The following is a 25,770-nucleotide window of genomic DNA, read 5'->3' as shown; positions in this document are numbered from 1 at the left end:
GCGGCGGCGGGCGGCCGAGCCCCGGCGGCAAACAAAGGCGGCGCGGGGCGCGGGGCGCGCGGCCGGGGCTAGCGCGCGTCTCTCCGGCAGGAGGCAGCGGCGGCGCCGCGCCCGAGCCCGCATTCCTGCGAAGCTCCCGGAGCCCGCGGGGCGACGTCACCCCCGGCTCCGCCCCCGTCCCTCCCCGAGCAAAGTAACTCTTGGCTAACAGGAGCAGCCTCCGCCGAGCCATGGAGAGCTGCCGCGGCGGCCGACCGGCCACGCGAGCGACGCTGGCGCCCCAGAGGTAGTTCGGCGACCGCTAAGAAGGAAAAAGTGCCGGCGGGTGGCTGTGGACTTCCCGCTCTCACCCCGCGAGGCCCGGCCGGCTGCTCAGTCGTGGATTTCCCTGCGATCCTCCGGGCAGCTCTTTGCAAAGCTGCTTGAAACTTCTCCCAAAGTCGACATGGATACAGCGGTAGCGGCGCTGCCTGCTTTTCTGGCGTTCTTGCTCCTCTCCCCTTGGCCTCTGCTGGGTTCGGCTCAAGGCCAGTTCTCCGCAGGTGAGTGGCCCCGATGGCTTCCCCTGATCCTGTGCTCCGGAGGGGTGGAGTGGCTCTTCGCTAGGGCCGGGGGCTAGGATTTAGGGGAAGCTTTCGCGGCCCGGCGTGGGGGGCAGGGCGGAGGGAGAGGTCCCAAGAGTTTGTGCCAGGTGGGACGCGGGACCCGGGGCTGGGCGCCACTTGGGGGCAGGTAACTTTTGTCTTCGCGACCCATTGTTACCCTCTGAGGCTAGCCCCAGGCGCAGGCTGGCTGGGCTGTGCGGGAGTGAGCGAGACGTTGCTTTTCTTGGGAAACTGGTAACCTCGGTGCCCAGCGCAGGCTGCACGGGGCTGGGGAAGAGAAAGAAAAAGTAGTTACGACTCTGGGGACGACTCTGTTGCTCGCGGGGCAAGGTTATTGCTGTCTGCCACTAGAGTGTTCAAAAAAATTTCCCCGGGAAGCCATTGTCAGAAACGTGGAGACCCTAAGGGACTGACCTCGGCGCGCTTTGCCAGGTGCTTTTTGTCCCGGGAATAACCTCCCCTGACTATTGTCCAACTACTTCCCCGTCCATCCCACAGTCCCCTTTCTCCTCCCACAGCGCTGGGCAGCTCCAGGCTTTGCCCTTTGGGTTAGGGCACTGAGTGGAGTGGGTTCCGTTTGTGCGTTCCATGTTCTGAAATCGGATGCTAAGGATCCAAACGGAGGGGTCCTGGGCAGCGATGGCTGGGAGCTGGGTCCGGGAAACCTGGTCGCCGTGTGGGAGCACAGCTACTCCCGGAGCGGGTCTGGGTGCCGGGGGCTGCAAACGATTGCCGCCCGCCGGGAGAACGCTAAAGGAGGCGTGTGGCGCGGTCTCGCGTGTTATCCCTTTGGGTTCTAGGTAAAGCCACTTAGTGAAGTCCTTGAAACTCGCTGCCTCCCAGTCCCGTTCTGTTGTTTCCTCCCAGTTTTGTTATCCTTTCCGTTGGTTGCTTCTTTCGTTCTCTCCTCTGGGGGCTCTGGAGTTTCACCAGGTGGACGCTGGGGAGCGGGCTCCCGGGCGCTCGTCGGCCTCCCGCCGATTCTAACAACTTTTCTGGCCAACCCACCCAGCTCTGTGTAGCCGCCGAGTACGGCTGCCGCCTTGATTCGCGGTGCTGATGGACACGCAGAGGTGGCCGAGCGGTGCTGGAGAAGACTGGGGAAGCGACCGCCGCGCTCCTGGCTGAGGCCGAAGGACGCGGAGAAAAGAACTTAACTTTGCACATGTCCGTTTCCCTCATTGTTTTGGCTACCGGGTTTCCAGGAAATAAACTCGAATTGTTGTGATCCGGAGTAATGCTTGTTTCCCTTCCCGTCTCCCCTCTTTAGAACTCTGTAAAAGGAGTTAGACACCAGATTCAGGTGGCCGCGTGTGGTGTTCGCTCAGGCAGATTAGGAAGTGCAGCGTGTAGAGGAAAGCTGTGGGTATCGGTGATGTGTGCAAAGGACAAAAACAGCTCTGTGCAATGAATGATCCCATGGCTTAATGTGATTCTTTCTGGAGTAGGCATCACTGTATGCATCTGTGACATATAGTGCCTATTAGTATTGGAATTGTGCTTGATGGAAGTCATTCTGTGCAGGCAAGTTGGAGTGAGTATTGATTTCTTCACAGTGTTTATCACTGCACGGAGAGCCTAGGCTGGGGAAGGCATGCAGTTTGTTAATTGAAAGTTTGAATTCTACCAGTTGCATGATAAAAACTTACCTGTATTCAAAGGCTGAAACTGTTAATGTCTCAACAGTTGATGGCTACATTTGCAGCAATAAAGAAACCTTTCTTTTTCTTTTTTCAAATATTGTTTACTCTTTAATGAGCGAGTAAATATTAAATTTCCTCCAGCTGAATGAGGAGTTGAGCTTTTCTGGATCCCTGGAGTTCAGCTCTCTCTAATGAACCATTGTGTTCTTGGATATACAGTTCAATTAATTTGACTAAATATGCCTGGCTTTTCTATACTGACCCGGCAAAAGCATTTGACTTTATATTACATTTAAGTAAAAGAAGGTGTAATCCTAATATGCAATTTTCCCAGAATTATATCTCAAAATTTTGTTCTTCAGGATTTACATATATGCCTAGAAATGAGTGCCTTTTCTTACCACAGTTTAAAGTCAGGTTGTAGATCTGCCTTTCTTCATAAATTAAAAGTTTGTTTTGTAAAAATGTCCAATTTTTCTGGCTAAGTCATTTGGTGTTCTTTTGTCACCAGCTTTTTTGGCAGTCAGATTTGTTCCAAAGACAGATTTAGAGATTGGCGGTGTGTTCTTTCGTGCTGATCTTCTTATAATATTATTCTTTAAATGAACTTTTATTCTTGAGAAATTTAAATAAAAGTGCTTTAAAATCTAAAATATGTGTTCAGAATTTTACTTACCCTTTACGTGTCTTTTAAATCATACCCACTGAGGCCAATTTATCCCTTTTAGATATTATCATGTGACTCCTAACATAGTAAGCTTCAAAAGCAAATTTTGAAAAACTGAGGCTTGTTGCATCTTTGAATAAGTATTATCCAGTCTACTTTGTTTAACCACAAATTCAAGAATATTTAATCATTCTGACTTTTGCCTTAGCTTTTAAAGTATAAAAATGTTACATGTGAGCCTCTTTCAAACTAGAACCTCTTATAACTATGAACTTATATTTTTTCAGTTTAATCTCTCACTGCAAATGACACCAGTGTCATACGGTACACCTGGGGAGACCAAGGTGTAGAAGCACAAAGATGTATTGAAGTTCTTCACCGGGTTGTGTAGCTGTTCCCTCTTGATATCATGCAAGGTGTAAGAAAGTTTTGTGTACTAGGATGCAGATGGCTGACAAAGCCAGTCACAGATGAAGTCACTGAGAAACTCAACCTTCTCCTCTGTAAAATGGGGGTAATAATACCTACTCTGAACTTTCCATGTGGTTTAGATGAGAATCATATAAAATAATTTATATGAACTGACACTGTCAATTGTAAAGCATTATGCAGCTGTCTAGGGTGTAATCATCATACTTTAAAGTAGCCAAGTGCCTTGACTTCCGCCTCTACTTACTCCTGCACTATCTCTTAGTGAGTGCAGGCTGTTCTGGATGGCTTATGTATGTCTACCAGTCAGCCAGTCATTTGTTTTAATCATTATTAAGCATTAACATCCTAGATTGGCCAGATCATAATTTCATCAGTGCAGTGAGAGAATTATGCTTTTTTTTTTTTTACTTACCTCATACAAATCTTTACTTGAGCTAAATCTGTGGAAGAGTCATTATTGACATCCCTAGTATTCTAGCTATATAAGAAATATATTTTAAGTCATTTTCCCTTAGCTTTTTGTTCATCTAACTGTTGGTTGTTCAGCTTTTTCATCTCAATGTAGAGAAAACTAGGCAGCTTTTTAGATGCAGTCTTATCAATGACCTAGAGAGGGACTATTGTCTCTCTAGTATGATGTGAGCCTGGGAGTGCAGCTCCAGACCCTGCTTTGAGTGTAGTCTCCGGCACAGCACAGCACTCACTTGATTCCTCAGCGCCCTGCCTCTAAGCAGTGCCACTGTCCTAGGGCCTGACTCCTTCATGTCTTCGCATGAGAGATTAATTTCTCCCACACTTATTTCCTACTAGGACATTGCATCAGAGACAGCTTGTTTTCAGGTTGGCCCTTTAGTTTTCTGGTTCTGATTGGCCAGAATCCATCAGTCTCTCAATTCCTTAAAACTCCAAATTCTGATCACTAGTAATGATGTGTGAAGGGATATTTCCAGGACTGGTTTTTGTCTCACTTGGTCCTTTACACTCTACCCTGTTGATTTTCCTAGATTGCAAGATGTCCTTTTGTGTCTGGACTGCCCAGATGAGAAGAGGCAGCTCTGGCTGCACTTGGGCTGTGTGGCGTGTGTGCTGCTGACAGCTCTTCTCTTTGTATTCATATATGTGAATTTGAAAAATAAATCAAGTCCTCCGTCACCCCCCCCCACACTCACTCCTTCCCACTCCTCTAGCAACAACAAAGCTCTACACACATGCACAGAATCACAGCCTTTGTGTTTTCACCAAATATCTCCCAGTGCTGTGTGTTCTTGAAACTGGAAATATAACTCAACCGCTACCCAGAGCAAACACCAATCCTCCTACCAAATAACATATTTCTATCAATGGTGGTTTACTACACATTTTTATGGCCTTAGAATTTTTAGTTCATGTAATGTGGTCTTCTGTAGAGAAATTGTGTGTCACCTTCTAATGCTTTTGAAGTGCAGTGTTCTAGGTCTGCTAAAGATGGTATTGAAGACAGTGTAAGTTATGTTAACTATGCATTTGCCTCTCAGAGGCACAGAAAATGTGGTTCTCACCTGTCCTGTGCTCTTCCCGTTCCTCCTACTTGCTCTTCCTGCAGGGCAGGATGTCAGGAATTCTGGAATATTGAAAGTAGGAAACATCAAGAAAGTTTACAGGTTGTTCTGAAAGAAGAAACAAAGAATGCTGGGAGTGTGTGTGCACACGTGTGTGTGTTTGATGTTGTATTTAATTTTCTAAAGAGGAAAAAAAGCCCTGTTTTGCCTTATTTATTGGAATCATCCTTGGCCTTTGTCCAAACACGTTCGTGTCTAAGAACTTCCCTCTGTGGATTCCTGTCAGACTCCACCCTCTGCTCATATACAGTTGTTTTGTGTTCCATTACCATATGATGTTTCTTTTTGCCTAAAAAGGATATAATTGCTTTTGACTTGTTTTTTTTTTCTATCAAAACTTGTGCCGTTTGTCATAGTTACTGAATAATGGTATTTTATCAAGTCATAATATGTCTTAAACTGGTATTTGATGACAAAGTAAGTGAATAAGTACATCAATCATGATACCTTTCATTTCAGTTGGAGCCAAAAAATGAACTTATACATCCATGAGATAATCTTTTAATCCTACAAAAGATTTATTTGTCTTTGCTTATATATCTCTGAATGGAACAGAAACTTCAAGATCTGTTTTGTAAATGGGAATAGGAATTTTAAGTGCCATATTGCCTGATACTTTGAGATACATGAGATAAGTTACATACAGCTATGCTTTGGAAAACTTTTTAAAAATGATGTTTGAATATTTGATAGCAATGCAAATTCTGGAGGTAGATAGTTTATGGACTTCCTTCAAACTCCATCTCAGTGGAAATGTTCTATGAAAAATGTTCTTTAAAAAAATGTAGTTCCCCATAAAAGGTCTTATTAGTTCCTTAAAGATTCTGTTGTGAGAGGTATGTCTACTTTCCTCTGGTATTCTTGTGGGAATTCTTTTAATTTGTAGTTAATATTCTAGTAATAAAACAGCTTACATAATTTAAGAAAAACCCTTGGTTTTGCGAGGGTTGTCAGATTGTTGAGGCTCCGGGAACACGGCAGGTTTGGGTGAAAGGGTCAGGTCGGTTCTGCTGTGGAACCCTGCCACTTCCCCACTTAACTCGGGCTGCGTGTTTGGTATTCTCCTCTGCGTGTGGATAATCCATAAAAATTACAAGTGGCTTATGTTGTCACTGCAGTTGTTTCAGGAGCAAATTAAGTAGTCCTTGATGAAATAATCCATGTTTCCACTTTATAAGATTGTAGAGCTCTGTTAATAAAAATGATGAGTGGGTAGTGCTGGCTGAATCCTTCCACAGGTGCCATTCTAGAAATTATTTTAACAAGCGGAATACAGAAATAAAGCCAAATAAACTAGTTCCCAGTTGAATTTATTGTTGGGAAAGCTGAAAGATGTAAATATGTACTTACACACATACATACATACATACACATATCTTAACAGTGATAGAACCTCATTGTCCAAAGGTTCAGGTTACAGGGAAGCTAAGGACATCTAGAGATGCGGTCAAACCCCTATACATAGATTCTTGAAAAGAATATTGAACGTAGATAATTTTTGTTTCTATTTCATAGATGAAAAATCTGAAATGGAAAATATGTTAAGTATATAGTATACGGTGTATTTTACTATGCTATACTTTTAAGGAAAACATAATAGATCTTATTCCAGATTGATACCTATGTATATATACCCCTCCCCAGGCAGCTAGCTCCTTAACTAGTGGAATATAGGCTGATTCTTCAAACTCTGACCAGGCAGGGCAGCAGCTGACCAGCTGCAGAAATACCCCTAATCCTTGTTTGGTGGTTGGTCACTTGGCAGCTTTGTAAGTGGCAGACTGGTCACAGCTCTTTGATGTGACTCACGTTAGGTCAGTCAGCAAATTCAAGAGTGGAGAGGACACCTATTTCAGCACCCTCACTGCCCACCTTGGGGGTGAGAGCTGATTCCCTCATGGTCATTGGATCCCTCAGTTGCAAGGTGCCCCAGAATTTTGCTGCTTGAATTGTGTGCTTCATGGGCCAGCCGTATCCGCATCGCCTGGGAACTTGTGATGGTCTTGTGATTACCTATCAGAGCCGACTCAGACTCTGCTGTTTAATAAAATCTCCAGGAGATTTGCTTGAACATTTAATTTTGAGAAACACTGCTCTAGGACAAAAAAAAAAAAAAGCTCAGCTTGCAAATAATTGCTACATGCACTTTACTGTAGAACTGTAAGAGTATTTTGAAAGGATTAATTACAACATGAAACAAATTTCCCTGGAATTTTATTTCTGATCAGTATTTACTTAATTATAATTTAACACCCGGGACACATGAAAACAATAACACCATCCAGCTTCTTAAAGAATATTCAGACAATTTTGAAAGAAATACTTTTATAAGAGAACAAAAATAAAGCAATACGGTTTGGGTTATAGACCCATTGTATAAGAATATTTAAAGGTAAACATTTTATCTGAGGAACCGAACATGATCTATGCTAATCATTTTAGTCTATTGATATGTTGATTCAGAAATAGTATTCCCTCTGACATTTCTAGTAGTAGCAGTTTCTTATTTTACATTTCTCGTTTTCTCCTAAGGGTAATTTAAGGATCTGGGTAATAAGGAGCTCATTTTTAGGATAGTCAAATATAGTGAATGGGAGTTAGGTAGAATACATTAGCTATTCCTGGTGTTCTTTTTGGTATCTTTCCTTCTCATATTTAAGAACAGAGCTTCTTGTCAGTTTTCTCAAGAGAAAAATTATGATGTAATAGACAGTGCACACTATTCATGTCAAAACACAATTTCACTTGCATTTCATAGCTTGCTTTAGCATTCTTTTAGAAAACGAATTCTCCCAGAAGACCTAATTGCCTTCTTATTAATGAGCCTGTGTGTTTTGTTACCATTTACTATTCTAAATGTGTCGACTTTTGCTGGTTGTTTCAACAGTGAAGTCTCTGATTAAATCACAACTGCTGTGTTTGTTTCTGCCATTCACTAGCGATTCAGAAAATACTGGCATAATGACATGGTTATGGCAGAGACTAAAGAAAAACAAGAAGTATAAATTAATGTTAACCCATTGTAGTTGGTTGTATTTTGGTCTCGGGAGCTGGAGTTCCGGGTAATACACGGCAGAATTCTCTTACATGTTTGATACTGTAAATGAAAGCCTGCTTAACCGGTATTGTTTCAAAGACAAAAACAATAGCTCTGGATTAATGAATAAACTACAGATCAAGGGTTGTTACATTTCCCGTGTTAGACACTGGTGTTTATAGGAGGAGGTTTCACTGTAGACAGGTTCAGTGTTAGAGAACTTAGTAATGGAGAGAAGCTCTGAGGGAGAGGTACTTCCTACACATTTTCAAGAGCTTTAGAGTCTGAAGGCAATGACTTGTGACTTTTTGTAATTTTACTTCGGATTCTAGAACTTGCTTTTTGTATTAGTTCTGCTTTTATTATTTTCAGCAATACATAGGTTTATGTATCCTCTTACACACGGGAGAGGAGAGAGTGCCCTAGAGCAGTTGCAGAGACTAGAAGCTTCCATTTTCTGAGTTCCTGTGATCCACCAGGTCTTATGATCAATGTTTTTATGTAATTTTAAATTCTCATGATAATCCTTTAAGATTGGAATCATCTTCACTTTGCAAACTGAGCCCAAGGGAGGCTAACTACAAGCTTGTCTCAGGTGACAGTGTGAGGAACTAGCAGAGCCAGATTTCTTATTGAATATGTACCCATGTGTGGCAATTGGACCTTTTTGCGGGGGTTGCATAGTGGCAGAGAATGCAGCCCTGACTGGTTGCGACAAAAGGGGAGTTTATTGCAGTTAAGGTAGAGCTTCACTTAGGAGCTCACATAATTCCCCTGGTATATGCTCTCTCTCTGCCTGCTCAACTCAGTCCTGGGGCGCTCCAGTAGCTTTGTTCTCAGGGCCCGTGTGTAGAGAGCAGGTTGTTCCGACAGCTCCCACGGCAGAAGATCTCAGGTTCCAGTCTGATAGGAAACCGTGAACTTAAGTGCTGGTTGCACCTGAAAGGGTCCCGAGGTTCACTGTGATTGGATCTGGTGAATCATGTGCCCTGTGGGAAAGGAAGTGTGCCGATTGGCTTGGTTTGCTAGGGTTCTGGGTTCAGCTGTTGGTCCTCAACCAGGTCATATTGGACTGATTCAAGGGGTGGGGTGAGAGTAGGGGGAGGCAGAGGTGGGACTGTGGATCAAACCATCAGTTGTCAACATATAGGGAATTGGGTTGTGGAAAGTCATACAAACAGTAGTCTGGTTGTTAAATAATGTGTGAGCAGTAAAAGCAAAGAAAGAGGGAGTTTCCACCTGTGCGTGTATTTATAATTCTTCTGAGGAGAGGACAGGAGGTGGCGGGGAACAGACAGTTGGATCAGATAGTCCCCAGCTCTGGATGACTAGGTGGTAGCATCAGGAGGACCTGGCGGCTTATGCCTTGGTCTCCAAGGGGAAGGGGAAGGAGGAAGCAAGAGGCAAATTGCGTGGCAGATTTGTGGGCATTACAGCTCAGCTGTTCATAATTTAGGGAGTGTTTCTTTTTTGGCTTCCCCTTTAAACCCTGTTTTAAAGTACAAATTTTATTATTTTCATTGCCACAATATTGAATAAGCCCAACATTAAAAACTGACAGAACTTTGAGTGCTGAGGGACCTTATAAATTAAATGCTCTCCATTTGATGTAATTTGCCAGAATTCATACAGTTTGGAAGAACTTGAGGTCAAACTCAAGTTTTTGATTTACAGGTCACTGTTGCTATGAACATACACATTGTTTTGCTTAATGCTAATTTATATAGATTATTATTTACAGTCTTTGATTAATTATTTTGGTTTGCATTCTGAAGTTCTAAAACAGTATTTCCAGATGCAATCCTGACTCAATGATTGGCTTTGATTAGAACATAATCCAAATATGAGGCGGTAATAATTAATATGTCTGTAAAAGACAATCTTAGATAACTGCTTGGTTTTCAGGTGCCCTGCAGGATCTGTGTATACATATGTGCACAAATAGTTCTTTACATGTATACATTTATTTATTTTTAGTGGAAATCAGAGGGTAAGCTAAGCTGTGATAAATGACAATTGATACAGAAATAAAACCTAGTAACTGTTTACTTTGGAAACTTAATTTTGAAAAACTCAGGAGGAAGAGTGAACTTGTTTATAATTTTGATCTCAGCTCTGTCTTCTGCCTGACTTCACAATGTGTATCTGAACAACATGGGGTGTTTGAAAGCGTGGCTGTCAGAAGGTACTGAATAATGAATAAAACGGAGAGGAGCAGCAGCTGTTGGCCCAGCGCCCTTCCCCAGGAGGGATTTACCGGGCCTATGTTAGAGGCTGGCCTGTGCTAGTGGCCCAAAGCTGGGTGCGACTGAGGACCACAGGCCCAACTGTGGCCGTGCCAGCTGAGAGCAGAGTGTCATCCCGGGCACGGCCAGAGCGGCTAACGGCTCTTCTTTGGCGGGAGCAGCTGGCCTGGCACATAGCAGGAAAAGACTGTGGTCCTGGAGAAAGACTTAGGGGCTTCAGCATGTTTCCTTCTGTCACAGGAGGTTTATTTTCACACACCTGTGTCTATTATCTTAAAGAAATTAATAGATGATTACTTACCCCGGTGTATTGCCTACTTTCTGTGACTTTTTTATAACCTCATGTTACAGTCTTATCAGGTGTGATGACTGTGACTCCTGAGTGTGATAAAGTTTGTAATAATTTGTCTAACATCCTGGCAGGTTGTTGCAGAGTGATATCTAGTGTTGACTCCTTATTGCTTCTTCATCTAAACTCACATTTAAATACCTCGGAAATGTGCACTGTGAAGGGGCTGGCAGCTTCCAAGAGCGCGAAGGGCTGCTTTGGAGATCTGTGAATGAAACCATTTTCGTGCACAGAGCATTGGGCTCGCTCTAAGACCGTTCCAGTCTTAGCCGTCCCTTGCTAGCTCTGTGATCTGGAGGTAATTCCTTTTTGCTTTAGCTTTAATTTCCTTATCACTAAAGTGGAAATATTGCAATGAAAATGATTTTAATCTCTTCTCTAGTTGCACAGTAGGACACTTCTAAAAGTAAAATGAGTAATATATGTGAAAGTACTTTTTAAAAATAATTGTAGACTGCCATAAAAATGTAAATATTTTTGTTGGGAATGTAAATTTTAATAAGAATATTGTTGAAGGTACAGAGTATATGCCAAAGCATGGACATGAGAACAGTAGATGCTTTGTATATTTGTATATCTAAGTTGTACACTGCATATCTAAGTTGTTTACACAGCTGAGTGTTGGGGAAAGTGGTGTGATAAAGCGGCAAACTTCTTGTGAGCAGTGAATAATTTTGTTATGTACCATAACATGTAGTTCCCCAAATTCATTTTCCCATTATGTACTTCCTATGTCCATAAATTCTACTCTGTAATGCTACAACATGGGCTTTGTATTTTAACCAGATATGTTAATAAAGATTACAGGATTAGAAGGTATTTTCACTGAAAAATCTTCAACATATGCTTTAAGGACTGTGATGATATATGGCCAGTTAAATGTATAATTTTTCTTTTTGAATAATTTTATGAAGAGATTAAAAGTACCCTTGCTATTTGAGCTGGTTTGCCTCATTGGTGAGGGAATGATTCTGATAAGGTTTGTGTCCCTTTATTTGTTTAGACTCCATATACATTTGAGCATTTATTACTGTAGTGTTAGGCCCTGGGTGTGCTGGCACATAAGCCAGGTATTGTCCCTTTGCTTTGGGAGCACATGTGACTTTATGACTGTGCATGGAGTGGTTGTCTTTGTGCAGCTCCACATAGAATGATTAACTGGTGAACTGGGCTAATTTGTAACTATCTTACCCCTGTGTTTTCTTGGCAAGTCAAAGCTCAGTCTGTCTCTTGCAGTTTGTTGGTCCACTTCAGAACTTGCCTGGGTCAGTACAGGCATCGGTAGCTTTTCCGTACCCTAGAATCTATACACAAAAAACTTGAAGCCTACCAAAAAAAAGAATTACGCAAAAAAAATTTCCACAATGATAGTAACATTCCACCAACTGGAATTTCCCAAAAGTTGAGTAATCAGAGCAAACAGGTCTTGTCTGGTGGGGGAGAGAGCACACTTGCTTTCTGGAGGCTCGTCACTCTCCTTTCTGGAAACAAGATCAGGAAGTTTGGGGTGTGCTGCACGGGGAGGACGTCGTGTGTGAATGTGCAATCACAACGTGGACATTTGTAGGCAGAGCCCCTGGTTGTTGGGCTGCGGATTCTTCTTTCTGAGACCTGCAGATGCTTATCAGTTGCCACTGTTGTTCTGACTCTCATCAGCCTTTTCCCTGCTGCTTCTCTACTAGTGTGGGTTGCCCAAAGGAGTGGGTCGCTGCTCGAGAGGGAGGCCAGAGGCCTGCAGACAGAACTGGCAACCAGGCATCCGGGAAGACCTTGACCCTCCCTCACTGTCCCTGTACCCGCACCGCACCTGCACCAGGAAGCAGAGCAAATTCCATTCCGGTGCTTTGGTCATTCATTTCCAAGGGGACAACAGTATTGTCATTTAAATACACCCATTGCCCTGCCAGGAAATGGAGATTTTGAACATCAGTATTTAAAAGAGGCCCACAAGAATTTCAGCATGTGAGTTAAGGAGAAACTTTAATTTGGGAGATGCGCAATTTTTTTCTAAGAAGAATTGCCAAACTTCAGAAATAGAAATTTAGAAAACTATTTTGTTTTAGTTGAGTCAGTAACATTTTGTGCTCATTTTATCTTTAAGCAGAGGACACTCATAGAAACTACAGCATAAGTTTAAGATCACAGGCTTTGGATCCTGATTGCCTGAGTGTGACTGTTGGTTCCAACGTTTTCTTGCTACGTGATCTAACCACTTTGCTTCATTTTCTACATCTGTAAACAGGGATGAATTCACGTATGTATCTTGGGTGTTCTGAGGAATGCCGAACTGAAGTGCTTTAAAGAGTGCCTGATAGCACACTGATACAATTCATTCAGTCTCGGGCAGGTCGGAGGAGGTGTGAGATTTGGGGCATTCATGAACCTGCTTACTTGGAGACTGAATCTCAGCTAAAATATAAAAACTCTAATTTGGGTGTAGGATCAAAATGGGACTTGACCGGAAAGTTGAAGAGTGAGATCTGTCTTCCTTCTAGAGATGTCCTGCCTGTCCCATCCTAGTGAGACTAATGTCCTATCTGGGAGCAGCGCTCAGATTTCCAAACGACGCTCTTGGAATGGAGCAGTGGAGGAGAGAGGCCTCCTTAGCTCCCGAAGAATGCCGTTTCCCAAAGGTGACAGAGTGAGAAAAGGATATCGTATTGCTCTATTTGCATGTGACACATGCTAAGTAAAGGCACTGCTAGCATTTGGGACTTCATTGATCCACAAATTCTAGGTAGCATTTTCATTTGCTTTTATAAAGTTTACTGTTGATATTTCATCTTTGTTAGCCTCGGTAGCTTCAAATCCATTTAACCCTTGAGCCACTGTCAACAGGGTCAAGTCTGTGCCGGGGAGCCTGGGGCTGGCGAAACTTTCCACAAGTGTTAGCTCCAGTGCGGATTTGCTCTTTGGCCAGTCACTGCAGAGGGAAGCCTCCCTAAACCTCACAAGGATTTCATGGGCAGTTCGAGTTTCTGATTTCCTGTGCTCTTTCACCTGCCTGCTCTCTCTCTCTTCTAGCTGTAATCAAAACAATCTTTCCTTTTCCATGTATTATATTTACGAAAATCTTTGCTCTCCAGTTATCATTATAAGCTTTCTTACTAGGCAAGCTCTTTGCACTATAGGTTTGAATCTTGCCAAAATACATGGTCTTGTCATATTCAATTTACCATCATAATGCAATTTTGTATCCTGGCTAGATGCTCCTAATACAGGGTGGACACAGTAGGTTGCGGTTGATTTTTGACATTCTTTTGAGTTAATAAAGCTGTTGTAATATCGAGTGCGTGTCTTTTGCCACACAAATACCTGCAAATCCACTCTTGCTCACCCCTGTGCAGGTCTTACCGGCTGTGGTGGCAGCAGGTGTCTTTCTAAGTTCCTCTCTATTTGAAGTTTCTTAAGATGTTGTCCTTTGGGTACACTTCCTGGGAAGATAAAGCATCCTCTACCCTTCAGGGTCCTTCTGGCTGAACTAATAATAATCTGAGTAACGGGAGACAGATTAGGAGCAGAAAAACAAACTAAAGTTTAGTAACATATATAACTCCTATGTCCTTGGGTGTGACCCAGGAACACTGAGTACTCACCAAATGATGAAAGCCATCACCTCAGATATCACTTTCAGCTGGAGACAACAGATGATGTTGGGGGATGGAGAGTCAGTTAAGGGCAGTGACCAGGAAAAGCAGGGAAAACGGGGGTAAGATTCTTATGCAGAGACGAGCCCTCTGCCTTCTTTGGGGACAGGCCTGGTACTGCGAGGGAAGCACCCTCACAAATGTAAATGTCCTTTTACAAATGGTACTTCTTGGTTTTCGCAGAGCTTGTCCCGGGTCTGCTATTTCTTAGAATTAACCAGCCTAAAATAATCAGTGTCCCTAAGAGCCATGTTTTGGGGTAGCACATTCTGCTCGCTTCAATGTTATCTGCCCAGGTTTATAGTCTTAATTAAAATAATTGAAAAGCAAATTCCTATAGCATGTGTCAACTTAAATATGGAACCATTCAAAAAAGGGGGATGCATCTCTGGACTGTTTATTCCGGGCTCCAGAATCATGATCCAGTTACTATTTGGAAAGCGGAATCATCTCTTATATGTCACAACAAATATCTAAAGGGCGAGGAATCAGAAAAAAATTATGTTAGATCTAGGTATGGAATGAAAACACTATATAATAGACAGTATACTTTGTGGGTGAAACAGGATTACTGTAATAAATCATACATTCCTAACTGGGCAGATCATGGTGGATAGTCACGGTCCAGACCTGTAACTTCTTTAGTGAAAGGTTTTTAAGCAAGCCCTGTCCATTGTTCTTGTGCAGCTAGGTTAACACACCTTTGAAATGCCAGAAGTAATACACCTGCAAGGGGTAACCACCCTAAGAAAGTGCATAACCTTGTAATCCAGTCCCCACCTTCCCTCCACCTCCATGTAATCTTCCTTAGCTCCCTCCTTAACTTCAAATGCAGAGGAGAAACTGCAAAACTGTTATTCCTGGGAGCATTTGAGATCTTGCTTCCTGGCAGTTGTTAGTTTTGGCTTAAACTCTTAAATTCTTTACAGGTTTGGACATTTCTTACGCTGAGAAATTAAATTTAATAATATGTACAGGAACTACGAATTCTAACTGGTGTGGTTCAGCCTGTGGCTTCCAATCATTTTTTCATAAAGGAGTTGGGGAGATAGATCCACGAGCCAGCAAATGTTACAGCAGACAGTTCCGGGAGAACCCAGGGGGCTCAACTCCTTGCTTTTAAGGCAGTCTCTTGGATTGAGCAGAGTAGGTCATGTCCTTTCCTGGCCCACTCTTATCAGGAATGCAGGTCCCAGGTGACTCCTGGGAATTGCTTTCAGGGCTGTGTTCACTCTTTTATTTTAGATACAGGAATCCACGGGCAGGACTTTGAATTTCCCTCGAGTACATGCTGTTCACCTATGTATTCATTTAAGATTTTTCCTAGCCTCTCAGTGGTTTAGAGCCAGTCAGTAGACAGAAGCACTCAGTCCACCTCCATCACTCAGTCATTATTATGCCACAGACTTCCCTGGCTGCTTACACATTTTAGAAAAACATACAATTTTATTAAGAGTGTCTCTTGTTGCTATCAAATGTAGTCAAGGAAGGGGGGAAAGTGGGGCAGCATGTCATGTCACCATTTACCTTTACAGCTGCCAATGCCTTGAAAACTGTGCCTTGAAAACACTGAGGGTTGTTTTGTTTTGTTTTTTTGAGGTGGAGACTTTTATTGTTATTGAAACCCCATCTATTGTTGAGATCACAGCTACATCAAGCATTTTTCTTTAAGATTTTATTTATTTACTTTTAGAGAGAGGGGGAGGGAGGGAGAAAGAAAGGGAGAGAAACATTGATGTATGAGAGAGACATCAATCAGTTGCCTCTCATACACCTGCAACTGGGGACCCGGCCCTCAACCCGGGCACGTGCCCTGACTGGGAATTGAACCTGGGACCTATCGGTTTGCAGGCCTGCACTCAATCCACTGAGCCACACCAGCCAGGGCTATTTTCTTGTTTTTGTTTTGTTTTGTTTTTTTGTTTTTTGTGTTTTGTTTTTAATGTGAGCAGTCACAAAAAGAATATATCCGTTCTGTACATTATAGAAATAGTCTTGAACTTTAATGATAGCGTGTCAAATCTAATATCCTTTGAAGCTTGTTAGGTTATATTAGTGTAAATTGTTAGCACTTTCTTTTTGGCATTGCTTGTTGGGGCAGGCAACTTTGGTTTGTGCGTGCATGTGATTGATTAAGGTCCCTGTTAGGCTGGTGAGCCAGTGGCCTCTTCATCCAATAAGATGTGTATGACAGAGCTTGTCTCACTCCGTTCGTGTGGATTTGCTTAAGTTCCCCAAGTGCAGCAGGCACACTTTGCTGTTTTGTGCTTCACAGATGTTGGGTTTTTAACAATAGAAGGCAGGACCCTCCACCAGCAAAGAGATTATGACTCCCTTTATTGTGAAACTTGCCTTATTGTGGTGGTCTGGAACTGAACCTGCAGTATCGCCAAAGTATATCTGTATTTAATGGATGTCCATCTCCTGCCAGACATTGTGTTTACTACAGAGGGCAAAAAGATGCAATTGACTAAGTCCCTGCACTCATGGACATCGCAGACTAGTTGGGGGAACTGAGAAATAAGTAAGTTATAATTCAGAGTGGGAGGTGCAAGAAGGAAGTACCATCAGCAGATGGGGGAAAGGATAATCATTCAGCCCTCATGTGATGACTTAGTCTTTTCTGGATCAGAAGATTATCAACCACAAAATTCCCAAGAATGGGCATACAGTGCACTTAGAAAAATGAGGAAGTAATGGTGATGGTGGGGCATGTTTAGCAATGGAATTAAAAAGAAACCACAAAATTCCCAAGAATGGGCACACGGTGCTCTTAGAAAAATGAGGAAGTACCTGATGATGGGACATGTTTAGCAATGGAATTAAAAAAAAAACACACACAAACACCAAAGTTCAGGTTTGAGCACTTGTCAGTTTCCATCAGGTAAATCCTCCTACTGCGGCTGATTTCAAATTGCCGATGTGACATCACAGAGCTGGAAGGAATGTGTCATCACACACCGCTGTCTAGTATTTCCACCACACAGATAAAAGATAAGTAGGTAACCTTAAGGACATAAGTATAACGTGGTCAGAGTAAAATGTAGTAGAATAATTAGGAAGTGGTGACTTTTGAGTTAACAGCTATTTTAAGTATAATTTATTCAAATGTTATTTTTTGAATAAATTATACTTTTATTTTTATTTTATTTTTAAAAACAGGTTGTGATTAACAACTGGCTTACAAAATTGCTGAAAATCTTCAAATCTGTCTGTCAGGAGCTGGTATGGGCTGGTGCCAGCATACCACTGAATGCATTATAATCTTGGATATGGGTGTGAGGGGTCCAGGGAGCAAATTTTCTTTATTTTATAGGCCCTTCTATAGCACTCTCCCAGGAGAGCAGAGTCTAGTGTGAGAAAGGCTTGTCCATGTTGAAACTCATCAGGGAGGATTCAGTTCTCAGAAAGATTCAGGTTCATCGATATAAAATGCAGACATCAGAAGGCTTTTGAAGCATCCATTACAGAACCTAATCTTAGGAAAAGTCCAAAGAAGCCTGCCTTATGCTCAAGTCTCTTCACTGCACAGGATGAATATCTTTGGTCTTAGGTGTTGATGTAAGGAGTTAAGCTTTCCTTACGGACTGTTTACTTAGATCCCTGCTAAGTCTACTTAAAGAGTAAGCTTTTAAATGACTTTGAATTATGTACCTTTTCATGCTAAGCACCATCTTTTCCAGAATATTACACCATAGGAAGTGTGTTTCCAGCCAATATAGCTCAAAAATTATTATTGAATCCTTGTAATAACACACCAGTTGTGGTCTGCAAGAGCACTGAGCATTCAAGTTATTCACAAGTGTGGGAAGACAAACGTTGCCCGTGAAAGTGAACGCATTTGCATTCCGTTCTGCTATACACTGTGGCTTTCACGATTTGTTTGTGTTTATGGAATTAACATTTATAAAAGAAATCTACATTTTAAAATAAACATATTTCTTACAAATTAATTTGAGCTCTTAGTTTAATCTTTTCCACAGAATGATCAATTGTTAACTAAAATTACTTCTGATTTTTTTTTTACTTAAAAATTTTATAATTTAATTTCTACCACAGTCACATATAGTGGAAGGTTCTTTTATCACGTGCTCCTGTGACATGTTTATCTATAAGACAAAAAGATTCTGTGCACTAAGAAGTGCCTTGCGGGTTAATCTTGCAATGCTAAACGACAACTCTGTGCTCCGAATGCCTTTGTAAGGTCTGCCTACGAGGAAGTTATTGCCTAAAAGTAAGATATTCATACTTCAGATTATGTTGTAAGATCTTTTTGAAACTGGCAGGTTGTTAATAAGTTGTACATGTATGTTTTTTTCCCTTTGGTGAGAGTCTGTGTGTGTGTGTGTATTAATTGAACTGAATAGCGTATGACCAAGTGTTGACAAGTCTTCAAGTAACTTATTTTGATAAAATAGATTTCTCTATGATTTTCTCTGTATATTTTACATAAAGTCTTTCATCTAATATCTGGGAAGAATGATCTTTTCCTCATATAAGAACAATTTCAATAATTTGGAAGCATTTCAGACTTTACAGCTTAAAACTAGCTTCTGTAACAAAGTTTACCCAGTCTGTTCAAAACGAAATACAGATTTTAATTCTTTTGAATTACTGGTATCTCCTGAAACAAAGTGGGAGAAGAGATAAGACAAATGTTACTTTGTATTAAAGACATAGTACTAAATTGACTGGACGTTTTGTTTTTCTGCACTTAAATATGGTTGTCGGAAGAGTCCCATGTTAATACGAACTCTCAGGAAACTACCAGTTTCTATTGTATGACCCGGATCAGTAGACTGAGTATGGTCTTTTACTTTAATGCCTCTAATACTATAGCAATTAATTGATTTAAGAATGATGGGTTCGCTGAGCATCATCAAAGCTTTAATTATGCTATGTACATTGGGTAATTCATGAGGCTGGAAAACGTACCAGTAGTGGCCACAGTGATTGAAAGGAAAGGACACTCCCACCCCTAATTTTGAGGTAATCATATGATTATATTACCCAGGACAACCCATTTTAGAGTATCTGTTTTTGCGAGACCAGTTCTACTTTGTGTTACTTTGTATAGCAACACTATATATTTATGAGGGACTAATATAGATCTGTAATTGATTTCTCAATCTGTTTAGTCCCTTCTTCATTGAAGTCCGATTACATGACACAACTGTGTTGGTATCAGGATTTAACCCTATTCTGCATCGGAAACTGAAGCCATTGGTATATATTTCTCTGGGCTTTTACATGTTTTGTCTAGATTGTCATCTCATGGGTAAAATAAATAATTTTTTAATGTTTCAGGTCTACTAACCTATAGTGACTTGACTTTAAAAAGTATTATTTTCAGTGAATGACGTTTTAGTGGCTACTGGGTCTCACACTGAGTTGAGTACTATCTGAGCATCAGCTCAGTATTTTCAGACTGCATGTAACTGCCCAATTTGTGGGTATGGAATTTAATTCAGTGGGTAGCAGCAAGCTTCAGAAACATGAAATAGAAGAGAATATCACAATAATAAAAATAAGCATGCCTCTTGTAAAGGGAGTATTATGTCATGAAACCTTGGTTTTAATTCAATATCTATCTATTTCTGTCTATATCTATGTATCTATATCATCTATCTGTCCATCTATCTATCTTTCTATCTATCTATGTATTTATCTATCTATCTTTATGTCCCTGTGCACCAGAAAGGCAGGAAAGCCACCACACTATTTTATGTCATGTTCACTACAGTCTTATGAAGTAACCTGAGGTCTGTGATGTGTTCAAGGTTGCACAGTTATAAACTCCAATATCACTCTTCAAATATTATGTTTTGCCATTTCTTGTAGGTTATGAAGAGCACAGGGCTGGCTTATTTTGGTAAATAGGTGATTTAACTTACTTGGCCTGTTTCCTTTTCCTAAACCTGGGTAAAATGCCACTATCTGTTGGATCAAATAAGGTAACTGATGTGAATAAGCGATACGGACCTTGAAGGAGCTCTGGGAATGTAACATTGTTAAAGTGACTTTTGTTCATTGGTTCTTAAAACACTAATTGACAAGCATGTATTACTAGAGATGATTAGATTAAGTACCTTGTATTTATCAAACTCAGAATTCTACAATTCAGTGTTTCTTGAGTGGAGATTTTCTCCTATTTAGTACTTTTTATAGTATTTTGTTTCTTGTTTATGACAGGATGTTGTGGTGAATAAAGAAGCTCCGATTTTTACTTATACTTACTTTTCCTATTTTGTTGACAAAACAACTGAAGACAGATGTGCTTTGGACATTTCAATAAATAAACATATCCAGCAAAGTAGCTGTCTGCTGCCTGTCTTCCGTCTTTCCGTCATTCTTTCTCACAGTCACTTATCTCTCTATCATGTGGCCATGTAGCCAAACTTCCGGGATGTAATGCTAAACATACAGGTATTTTGCATTTTGTATGTGAGTATTGGCATAACCTCTTAATTCAGCATACTTCCTGAAGGCTTAGAGTTATGGACATTTTCACGTTTAAACGTGTCTATCAACCTTTAGAGGAACAACGCAGTTATCTGGACAGAGGTGCATTGATGCCTCTGGGCCCCAGCAGCCCCTTGGTCTAGTCTTACTAAAAGCAGTGGAGGATATTGGGATGCAAATTAGGTAGAGGAAGGCCCTGTGCCAAGTGTTGTTTATTGAACTGAGGAACTCTCTCCCCGCTGGGTTGGAGGGAGCTGGTGAGTTTAAGTAGCAGGAAGGGCCTGCCATCTTTCTAGGACCCAGTTTTCTCAAAGAAATATCCAAATGTAGATTCCCTGGGCCCCTGCAGGGAGGGGAGGGCTTGAGGACCATTTCCCCTCCTGGAGTCCAGGTTGAAAACTACCTGTTTGGCCACTGGGGACACTCCATTGTTTGGAAGGTAGGGTCCTTGGAATGGAAGCTGGGCTGTGATTTATCTTTTTCACAACCTGACAGAAAAAGGAGCATTAGGGAAATAGGATGACTGCAGCTTTGGGGGGGGATTTATTTACAGTTCCTGAGAGAATGAATTGTCTTACGTTTTCACACTTCATATATAAACAGTATGCTAATAGCCAAAGCATCCATACCAATTCATGAGAAAAAGTCTCTAGAGGACTTATGTCAGTCAATGTGTTAAAAAGCACTCATTGTTGAAAAATACTTCAAAGCATAAAAAAAGTTCTTTTAAAGTGTTCTGCAATTCAGATTTTAAAGTGACTCACAAATCATCACAGTCCACCTCAGTTAATGAGATTTTACTGTTCATATGTTAGCTACATCTAACAGAAAGGGGAAAATAATACATTCTGATAAGTGATAATCACTTAAACTTTGGATCCAAACTAAGAGAACAAGGCTTTAATAGTGGGAGAGAATGGTTAAGAGATATGAGGTAAGAAATAAAGGAGGGGAAATGGGAAGAATTTAGTCAAAACAAGAAAGCTGAGGTATTTAAATATACGACTATCATTTGATGTTTATTAAGTGTGAATTTGTACATTTACTCATTTCAAAACACAATAAAAATCTCAAGTATTTTGAGCAACTTTATTTCTGTCTAGTTTTTGTTAAAATTATTTTTTTCAGTATAGAGGCAGGGATAATTAAATTTAAAATATTTTAAAAGAGAGCTTACTTTAATGTTATTTCTTTACCTCAGTTCTCTGGCATCTTTTTTTTAAAATTTTAATTGTTCAAGTACAGTTTTCTGCCTTTTAATTCTCTGGCATCTTAACACTAGTAATATTAAGATTTCTGTTCTGCTCCTGACTGACACATGTGTATTTTGTGTCTCTTGAGTGAGAACTTCACTGCTGGTAGTATGGACTAGGGTCATCTCCAATTTTGACAATTCGATATAAGGCAATTTTATAAGTGATAAAATCACATGCTGTTGTGTATGCAGTAGAGTTGTGTCAGGGAGTTGTTTTGTTATCGTTTTTGGATGTGATCCTTTTTTAGTTTATGAGTAACCTAATGTTTGCTACTTACAGTGTTTTACTGACTTCAGAACCACCTTGGCCTTACTAGTTTGCTGTGATGACAAGCACCATAAACATTTTTTAAGTGAAATTTTCTGAAGGAACTTACAGTCTTCTGTTTAAGTAAAAGAACTTTATTATAAAGTGAGAACAGTTTTATGAGTCGCACCCAAAAAATGTCATGTGTTGTCTTCATTAGTTCATTACCGTGCTTGTGTGACTTTCATGACTTTTGTCTGTCTAAATGCAGGAGGATACACAGTATGTATTTGTGTAGAAGATAAATTCTGCAGGATGGTAATAATTTTGAAAACTATATATGTTGTTACTAATAGTCAAAATGAGGAAGTTACATTATTTCAAAAACAGCTGTCTTTCTGATTGTACCAGGTAAGGATTAAATTTGGACCTGGTCTCAAATATGAAGATCCTAAATTAAATTTAAGTTACTTCGTTTTGGCTTAATATTTTATATTACAAATAGTCATTTATTGAATACTGTATGTACAGCAGTTAGCTTAAAACTGTGAGTATATGATAAATTCCCTAATAGCTGAACTACATAGCAATCATAGGTTGAATTATATAATTAATATTTTCTATTTTCCACTTTACTGGACAGAGTCTTAGGACTAGCCTCCTCCCTGTCTGGCCCACTTTTCTACCTCAAGATTTAGGGAAGTGTTTTTTTTCCTGCTTATCATATGTTTTTCCAAACTAACACATTGTTGGGATTTAAGATGAGACTTCCTCATTAGGCCTGTTTCATCTCCCAGGATTTTGGAGGACACTCAGTGAGTCTCTGAATATGTGCTGGGTACCTTCACTGTGGCATGCTTCAGGGACTGAGGACATGCTCCTTTCCACCAGGGACCTTTGACCATGGTCCTTAAAGTCTAGGGTATACAGATATTAAACAGATAGCTACAAGTAATGAAGAACCGTAAGTTTGTCAAGTACTGTAACAAACAACAGGGAGATAGGAGAATGTCTCCCAGGAAGATTGCTTGACGTCATCGAGAAATGAAGACTGAACCGGGTGTGAAGAAAGCGGGACAGAAGATTGTAGACGAAGAGCACAGCCTGTGTGCGGAGGGCATGGCGATGGAACGGAATGCGGTGGGATGCAGCAACGGTCAGAAGCCTCGTGGTTGGAGTGAAGATTGTGAGGAGCTCAGCTGTAAGCAATTTTGAAGACTTTTTTCATAAGGAAAAAATGGAACCACAGAGGGAGAAAGACACAACTATGTTTTCATTTTATGAGGATCACTGTGAGCACAGTGTGAACAACGAATTGAAGGAAGTGCATGGATTTTGGTGAGGCCGGTGGGTGAGGAGGGCATCACTGTAACCTAAGTGCGGGGTGATAGCAGTCTGAATGAGGGTTGGATGGAAGAGCAGGAGAGGGATTTTGAAGGTAAGAGCGATAGGGCTGGCTGATGGATTTGTGGGGACTTAGTGAGGGGAAAGGATGAGAGATGCTGCCTAAGCACATGGTTTGAACTATAACAATTACCCAAACAAGGAACATTAAAGATGGGTTTTGTGGACCTTTGCCGCTGTGAAAACTCAAAAACAAATTTGCTTTTTCCTTGCATAATTTTGTTCTGGGCACCATGACTAAATATTCTTATTTCCCACATTGTTTCCCTTTCTATTACCTTTATTTAAGGTATCTTTGGAAGTATGCATGTTTGTCTTTTGAAAACTTAGTCTTTTAAAATTATCCATTTCGTTCCAAATAACTGAGTTCTTACCCCCTGGCACCTCTCTATGTTGCTTCTCTCTCCTTTATACTTGAGCTTTCTTGAATGAGTGATAAGCTTTGTAAATTTTTGAAGTTCTGACCTTGTTAATACATGTATAAGCATATATATGCACCCACCCATCTGCACATGCACAATTTTTTTTAAGATAGCACAGAGCTGGTGTGTAATACAACATGGAGAAAGAAAGAAAAAATTTAAAACCTGTTTTCTTTAATGGTTTGTCCTAGAAGATGAACACATGCTAGAAGGTTAAGAACATGATCTTTGGGGGAGATTACAAAGATTTTTACCATTTGTCTCCTTACTAAAGTCAGAAAAATAGGAATTCAGTTCTTATTTCCTCCACATATTTTCAGGGCATTATGACAGATTTAATGTGAATTGTAAAGTGTCGGAGGCGTGCTCTAATTCCCTTTCACGCACAAAAATCAAGTTTTAGCCAGTTTCGGAAATGTTTACTAGCAAGCATGGGCAGAGTTTAAAATGCTTTTGGATTGCATGACAGCATGGTGCCACTTCGATTGAAGGCTTGTAATACTTTATTTTCTCTCCTGAAGAGTCGCGATAAAGCCTGTAAACACTTTTCCCATTTTGTTGTTTCTGTTGTACCATTGTGTTTAGCTCTGACCTTCCCTTCCCACCTGCCTTCCAGGGAAACAAAAGCGTTTTCTTGCTCTGTGGCTCCTGCTGCGCGCCCCAGCTGCTGGGCCGCGGTTTCAAAGTTGTACCTTGTTTGCACACTGTAATTCCGGCTGGTCAGAAAACTTTCTCAGTCTCAACTGAAGTATATGAGTCTTAAGGGGTATATTTTCAAAGGAAATCTTTGTCAAAACCTACCAGGTACAATTTATTTTATTTTATTTTATTATTTTATTTTATATAAAATCTAATTATTGTATCCTTTTGAAAATTAATTATGATATACGTCAACATAAAACCTCAAGAAATTCACAAAATTACAGGTTCCAGTAACTACTCTATTCATTCACCATTAAGATAACTGCAAATGTGTTAAGCCACATGGAAGCTGAGGGCCACGTTAGGTCCTGTTCAGACTTTGCTCTCCAGCAGTCTCAGTCTGTTCAGAGAAATGGGCATGTTGGTAAATGTTATAATTCTCATAGGAATTAAGTTCGGAGACAAGACAGATGGGGAGGAACTGGCTCTACCTGGAAAATTTGGGCGAAGCCTCGGAGATGAGGTGGCCAGCTGCATTAAATCTTACCCTTGGAGTTTCCAAATTAAGAGCAGGGGAGTGGCTTAAATGCAGGATATAAATATAGGATGAGCAGTTGGGTAATAGTGTTAGGTTTTGTATTGTGGGGACTCACTGAAGAGGCAGATTACTTAGTTGGGGGTGGGTGGGTGGAGTTTACCTAGGAAGTGATACCAACTTTGAGACCTAAAGATGTGCTGGAATTAGAAGGGTAAGAGGGAGCCAGCGAGGACTTTCTGGGTAGAGAAAGAGAAGCAGCCTGTGAAGGGCTCAGAATTAAAGCAGATTTTGGGGGGATAGACCATGAAACCCTCGGGCCCCGTGCCATGGAATGTGGGCTACCTTGCAGGCGACCTGATGACACTGAAGGATTTTAGGCAGGGCAGTGATGGCATCAGACTTCCACTACTAGACTACATTTTATTTATTTTATAAATTGGGAACATTGGTGAATCAATTTCCAGCAAAAGCTTCACCACCTAGAACGGGTTTCCACCTTAATGCTTGGTCTTTAGTTACCTAGAAGGCTGAGGTTTTTGTGCCCTGCGATAGTGGTGATTTTTTCTACCTTTGTTT

General features: G+C 41.0%; 1 protein-coding gene across 8 annotated transcripts in view; it reads left to right on the top strand.

Annotated features, from left to right (window-relative positions):
- The first annotated feature begins 227 nt into the window (after positions 1 to 227).
- Positions 228 to 25,770, top strand: part of PTPRK (protein tyrosine phosphatase receptor type K) — a 490,478-nt gene continuing 464,935 nt past the window's right edge. For 7 of the 8 annotated variants that reach the window (XM_036024680.1, XM_028510317.2, XM_036024685.1 and 4 more), the window contains exon 1: positions 239 to 542. In XM_036024680.1, the coding sequence (XP_035880573.1) occupies positions 446 to 542 (97 nt within the window). In that variant the 5' untranslated portion in view covers positions 239 to 445. Of the gene's footprint in view, positions 543 to 25,770 lie in introns of all 8 variants that reach the window. The other variant, XM_036024686.1, reaches the window with a different exon arrangement.

This window comes from Phyllostomus discolor, chromosome 4 (genome assembly GCF_004126475.2).
Source record: "Phyllostomus discolor isolate MPI-MPIP mPhyDis1 chromosome 4, mPhyDis1.pri.v3, whole genome shotgun sequence".
In the NCBI taxonomy this organism is placed as follows: Eukaryota; Metazoa; Chordata; class Mammalia; order Chiroptera; family Phyllostomidae; genus Phyllostomus; species Phyllostomus discolor.
The sequence above is the reverse complement of the archived record's forward strand: the minus strand, read 5'-3'. Positions and strand labels throughout refer to the sequence as shown.